The sequence below is a fragment of the Protobothrops mucrosquamatus genome, unplaced genomic scaffold, assembly GCF_001527695.2.
Source record: "Protobothrops mucrosquamatus isolate PMUCROS unplaced genomic scaffold, P.Mucros_1.0 scaffold758, whole genome shotgun sequence".
NCBI lineage: Eukaryota > Metazoa > Chordata > Lepidosauria > Squamata > Viperidae > Protobothrops > Protobothrops mucrosquamatus.
This window is the reverse complement of record NW_015387028.1, coordinates 515,704-521,682: the sequence shown is the minus strand read 5'-3', so window position 1 is coordinate 521,682 and position 5,979 is coordinate 515,704. Positions and strand designations below refer to the sequence as shown.

At 50.5% G+C, this 5,979-nt stretch overlaps 1 protein-coding gene across 1 annotated transcript; it reads left to right on the top strand.

Annotated features, from left to right (window-relative positions):
* Positions 1 to 4,546: 4,546 nt before the first annotated feature.
* Positions 4,547 to 5,512, top strand: GAS1 (growth arrest specific 1). The gene has a single exon (XM_015818528.2). It carries the CDS (start codon positions 4,547 to 4,549, stop codon positions 5,510 to 5,512), a length of 966 nt encoding a protein of 321 aa, XP_015674014.1.
* The last annotated feature ends 467 nt before the right edge of the window (positions 5,513 to 5,979 follow it).

Genomic DNA, 5,979 nt, shown 5'->3' with positions numbered 1-5,979 from the left:
AAAATATATATATATATATATATATATATATATATATATATATATATATATATATATATATATATATATATATATATATATATATATATATATATATTGCAGCATTAGTGTCTGTGGATAACAGTTTACTATTGTACATTAAATGTGTTGGAAAGATAAATACTCTTATGATTGGGGAGAGGTAGCAGACCTGCCAACAGTGATGTCAGTTATTAACAGTGGCCGTTCACACAGCTCTTGTTTGCTGGTAACTCAGACACAGCACCTGCCATGACCTGATTGATGTTCACAGACATATAACAACTGCCAAAACACCTCAAAGCACCTAAGCCTTTTCCTGGCATCATGCAGCTCTCCTCTATAGTTTCCATGATATCTTTAAGGAGAAAAAATATGTTTTGTTTAACATGTTCCTGGCATATTTTGCCCTCTGATATGGATCTCTGCATAGTCCTAATCAATAATATGTCTGAACACAGGACAGCTTGGGGCTAACTGCATCTGGACTTCGAACTCTGCAGGATCAGACCTGATTTAACACTAGAATAGGAAACCACCAAAGATTCCCACAACAAAATATACTCTGGAAAAATGTGGAGGTCAGAAAACTATACAGACATGTACTGTACATATAAACCAAGAATTCAAGTGGAGGATGTCTTTGCTTTTTAAAATCAGTAACGCTGAGTAAGCTAACACAATCCGTGTCTCAGAAGGACAGAATCAATTTTGCCTACTGTGTATGGTGCCTTGGGAAATGGTTGGCAATTCTATTGTTTTAGAGTCACAGGACGTTACCAAGTGCTTATCCTTGGTTACAATCCCAACTGATGGACTATGTTGGCTTGACATATCGTAAATTGTGCAGGCATGTCTTGAATCTGCTCATGAACTAAATCTTATCATTCAACATCATCTCTTTTCCAATTAAATGAAAGCTGGCAGGAATTCTAACATTTAATCCAGCTGGATGAACTATTAACATTATATAATAAGTGGTTTCTACATAAGTGGATGAACTGCTAATTAATGGATATGAATGTAGGTAATTATGTTGCTTGTGTTTGTTAGGCCATTAATCCTGTTTTTTTGCAGGTTTAAACATGGTGCTGCTGTACTTATAATTCACATAACATTTTAAATTGTTGTACAAATTTCCTTTTTAATTTTAAGAGATGGCAAACTTAGGACAAGCTGGTGTTGGAGACCAAAGCCAGAATCTGAATCGCAGACACCTCTTTGAACTTTGTAATCAGGTACACTTTATATATTATCCTACAAGGAAAAAAAGTGAACAGTGTTATGCTGTGGTATACAGTAGCAGCATAGTAGAGATCTGGCTTAAAAGTGCCAGTGAACTGTAACCAACAACTTGAGCCCGAAGCAAAGTAATCACACACGGACTAAGTCAGAGATGGGACAACTATGAGAAGGTCACTGTTTTGTCAGTCTTAGTTCAAGAAAGACACAATTCAATGGACTATCAGTCATCTCACATCTTCCTATTGTGAAGTAAAACTGCAGAGGTCACACACAGTTTTCAGCTCCTTTGAAGAGCATACACTACTTCACTTGGATATGTAACACTGCTAGACAGTAGAAACAGGGAACCTGTTTTGTGATGCTCGGCAGTAAATATTACTGTATACTGTTGCATACAAAAAGGCTGTTTGAAAGAAAAGCAGATTGAATTCTGGGGAGATTTTCTCCCAAGAAAACGAGGATAGGCTGATGTCTCCCGAATCAAATTCCAGACCCTAAAACATTGGGCCTTGGATAAAATGAGCCCCTGGGGTGGGGTGGGGTGGGGGCACTGAGAAAAATGTCCATGAGATTGTTTCTTAAATGTGAAAACAAATTCAGAGGGAATAGTTTGCTCATTGGGATTGTTTTTGAAACAGATTCTCTCATATCGACTCTCATATCCTAATTGTAGGATATATGTCTATACTAACTTGAGATTTTAAGACAACTTTTATCCCACAAATTCAGGCTCCCTTTAGTTCTGGAAAATAGCTTTTAGCCCTGATTTTTCTGACAGATGGAGCTGCTCCCTTCCTGTAGAGCTGTCCCTTGACAGTCAGCAGACACTGATGCCCCTTGCGGTCAAATATATTTGCAACAGTAAAACTTAAGGTAGCACTAAAAGGACAACACACACACACACACACACACACACACAGTGACGTTCAAGATGTACTACCAGCAAAGCTGAAGGATACCAAATTCCTCCCCCACCCCTTGATGTTTTCTAACCTCTTGCCCTTATAACATATACTAATGTGAGTTCATAGGATGGATATGTATTTATCTGATGTTTTCATCCTGCCTGTATTACTTTATATAAGTAACTAATACTCCTCCCTCCTCCTATTTTCTGCTTAACAACAACTCTGTAAGGTGGGTTGGGCTCAGAGAGAGTGACTGGCTCAAAGTCACCCAGCCAGCTTTCGTGCCTTAAGGCCAAAAAGCACAACTAACAGTCTCCGATTTCAGCGTGGTACCTTAACCATTACATCAAACTATGTATGTGTGTTCCTAAACCCTCCACAGCACGTCCTATCCTTTGCTTTCCATCTTTCAAAATGGACACTTTTAAAACTGGACTGCTTTCCCCAGGAATGATGATGAACCTCGTTCAGATGCGTCTCCTCTTACGTACAAAATCCATTTTTTTAGCTAACCCAACTCCCTGGGTTCATACAGCTTGGGAATTCAAACACGCGAAACAGAAGGCAACGGGGTGGTGGTGGTCGTGGACTTCTATGTGGTCTTAAGTGAAAGTTCAGTGAAAGTTTCCGGGGGACCGGTTCTACGTCAGGAGAGATCGGCGCGGGTGGGTAGACCCTGAGCGTGTCTTAACACAGGGCTTTTCAACCAGTGGTACGGGTACCACCTGTGGTACATTGGCACCTGGCAGGTGGTACGCGACCATCCTAGAAAAGTGGTAGCGGGGGGGAGGGGGAATGAGAGTGCTGCCGGGCGGGCAGACAGGTGTCTTGCTCGGCTGTGCCTTGGGGGGCACTTTTTTCAGTGCCATTGTAACTTCGAATAGTCACTAAGCAAACTGTTGTAAGTCGAGGACTACCTGTACTTTATCACTTTTTTCCTTTTTTTTTTTTTTTTGTCATCAAGTTTTTGATACCTTGCTAGGCGACTGGTGGTACTCGGATATTGCCATATCCTAAAAGTGGTACAATCGGTGAAAAGGTTGAAAAGCCCTGTCTTAACAAACTTGGGCCTCCCGGATCCCCACAGAGCAACTTACACTTTCAGCCCCGTTGGGCAGAGTAGACCGCGATCCACCTCTTTGGAAGTACCCAGTGAAACAAGCGTGCAACTCTTTATTATGAGGATGAGCGTTGGAAACTTTCATTTTATCTTTCCCAAGTTTCTTTTAGCTTGAAAACGCCCCAGCAAGCGTTAATGGGAGAGCAGTCGCCAACTCTCGCCTTTCTGCATTTTCGCCCGTTTTAAGAAGCGGCGCGGAGGAACTTCCTTAATAGGAGGAGGGGGTCCTCGGGGGGCTACTGTCAATCTTTTTAAGCCTTTCCTTTCAAGCTTTGAATGCGAGCAGCCCACCAGCCCCCCCGGAGCCCTCTCCCCGCTTCTTTCCTAGAGATCGTAAGGAAAGAAGGGGGAAAAGGGGGAGTGTCAACCGCGGCCCGACCAATCGCGGGCCGCGTAGCAAGGAAAAGGGGCGGGGCGGCCGGAGAGGGAGTGGAGAAGAGGAGAAAGAGCGAATCAGTCGGAGGGCTCCAGCCAAGGGGGGAGGTGTAATAAGGAGGAGAAGCGTTGCTAATTTTTTTTGTTTGTTTGCTTTGCCATGCATGCATAATGAGGCCGGATCAGAACACGCTGCCGCCGCCGTCGCCGCCGCTGCGTGGAGAGCACTTTTGTATTTAAAGCCTCGCGAAAGAAAACAGTTCCTCAAAAGTGTCGGCAAAGAGAGGAAGAGAGAGAGAGAGAGGAAGGATCCGGCGGCGAGGGAAGCCGAAGGGAGAGCGCGGCGAGTCCCGGCTGCCTCGTTGCTTTAGGCTGCCTTCTCCTGCCCAACAGCGGAAGAGTCTGCGAGGTTCAGCGCGCCTCCGGAGCCCGGCCGGGGGGCTCGCGGGAAGTTCAGCGCGGCCGCTTGGCATGTGAGAGGAGATGCGCTGAGATCCCAAGAAAGAAGACCGGCATGAGAAGGAGGGAAGCCGCCGCTCCGACGCAGCAGGGAGCCCATCGCCCCGCAGCAATTCCAGGCTTCTTTCGCCGCCTCCCGGCCTCCCCATCCCGGGAGTAAGGGGCGGAGGCTGTCGGGCTGCTGCAAAAAGGGAGAAGGCGCCGCTTTCCTGGGCTCTCGGAAAACCGTTCCCGAAGGAAGACCCCAGGCCGCGGACGGGCGCCGTGCGGATGGATTGACGAGGAAGACCCCCATGCGCACCCTCGGCCAAACTTCCCCAAACTTTTCTACGCTCGGCAGCCGCTGGGCCGCCGCCGCCGCCGCTTCCTCCGCGCCCTCCCCGCTCGCTTCCCGACCACGATTGCCTTGCGGCCGCCCGCGATGGTGGCAGCCTGGCGGGGAGGAGGAGGACGATGCCTACGGACCGCGCTGCTCCCGCAACTGGCCGCCTTGGGGCTGAGGCTGCTGGTGCTGCTGCTGGGCGCCGCCTCTCCTCCGCTGGGAGTTCACGGCCGGCGCCTGATCTGCTGGCAGGCGATGCTGCAGTGCCAGGAAGAGCCGGACTGCGGCTACGCTTACAGCCAGTACGCCGAGGCGTGCGCGCCGGTGCTCATGGCCGAGGGGGACGGCTTTGCCGCCTCGGCGGCGGCGTCCTCCTCCTTCTCCAATAGGCGGCGGTGCCCGAGCCACTGCATTTCGGCGCTCATCCAGCTCAACCACACCAGGCGGGGCCCGGCGCTGGAGGACTGCGACTGCGACCAGGACGAGAAGTGCCGCGCCACCAAGCGCGCTATCGAGCCGTGTTTGCCTCGGACGAGCAGCGGCGGCGGCGGCGGCGGCAGCGCGGGCGGCGGGGGAGCGGGCGGCGGCGTGATCGGCTGCACGGAGGCGCGGCGGCGCTGCGACTGGGACAGCCGGTGCAGCGTGGCCCTCAGCCGCTACATGACGTTCTGCGGCAAGCTCTTCAACGGCCTGCGCTGCACCGAGGAGTGCCGGGCCGTCATCGAGGACATGCTGGCCGTGCCCAAGGCGCTGCTGCTCAACGACTGCGTGTGCGACGGGCTGGAGCGGCCCATCTGCGAGTCGGTCAAGGAGAACATGGCTCGCCTGTGCTTCGGGGCTGACGCCCTGGGGCCCGGCAGCAGCGGCGCCTCGGACAGCGCCTCCGACGACTACTACGAAGAGGACTACGAGGAGGAGCCCAGCCAGCCCACCAGAAATTACTTCGACGACATGGCGGCCGTCGCGGGCGGCGAGGCGAGGAAGCCCTTGGACGGCGGGACAGCCCCTGCGGCCGCCTGGACGCTGCTCTCGCTCGCCTCCATTTTGCTGCTGCTGGTCTCCTAGCCTAGTCTTGGGAGGCGCTCATGAGGGGGACCGTGGCCGAGCTGAGAGGGAGGGAAGATGGGCTGGCCGCGTGGCGCTTGTCCGGTGTGGGGTTTCTACTGGCCGGGCGAGGGTCTCAGAGCTTCCCCGGGTCTCTTCTCTCACAGGATGGCAGAATATCTCCCATGGAACATGGTATCTTGGGAAGAGGAATCCCCGAAACAGGCCAGTATCCTGAGCATCTTGCCTGAGCTTCCTAGTTTCATCGGTCGAGAGAAACTCCGAAGGTGGAAGACCTCAGAGTTGGCCAGACCCCTTATCCTCTGGGACTTGGTTTGCTGTGTGTTCCTACCTGTGTAAAGATTTATTTCCTCTCACGATGGGCATTTTCTCTCCTCCTCGCTTCTCCTTTAAAAAATGATGCCTGAAAGGGAAGATCCTGTTGTATTAAATTCCCTTTTTGATTTAAAGAAAGGGAATCTGGTACA

Excerpts from the sequence above, each read along its gene's own strand:
- GAS1 (XM_015818528.2), top strand. The coding sequence starts at position 4,547 with ATGGTGGCAGCCTGGCGGGGAGGAGGAGGACGATGCCTACGGACCGCG.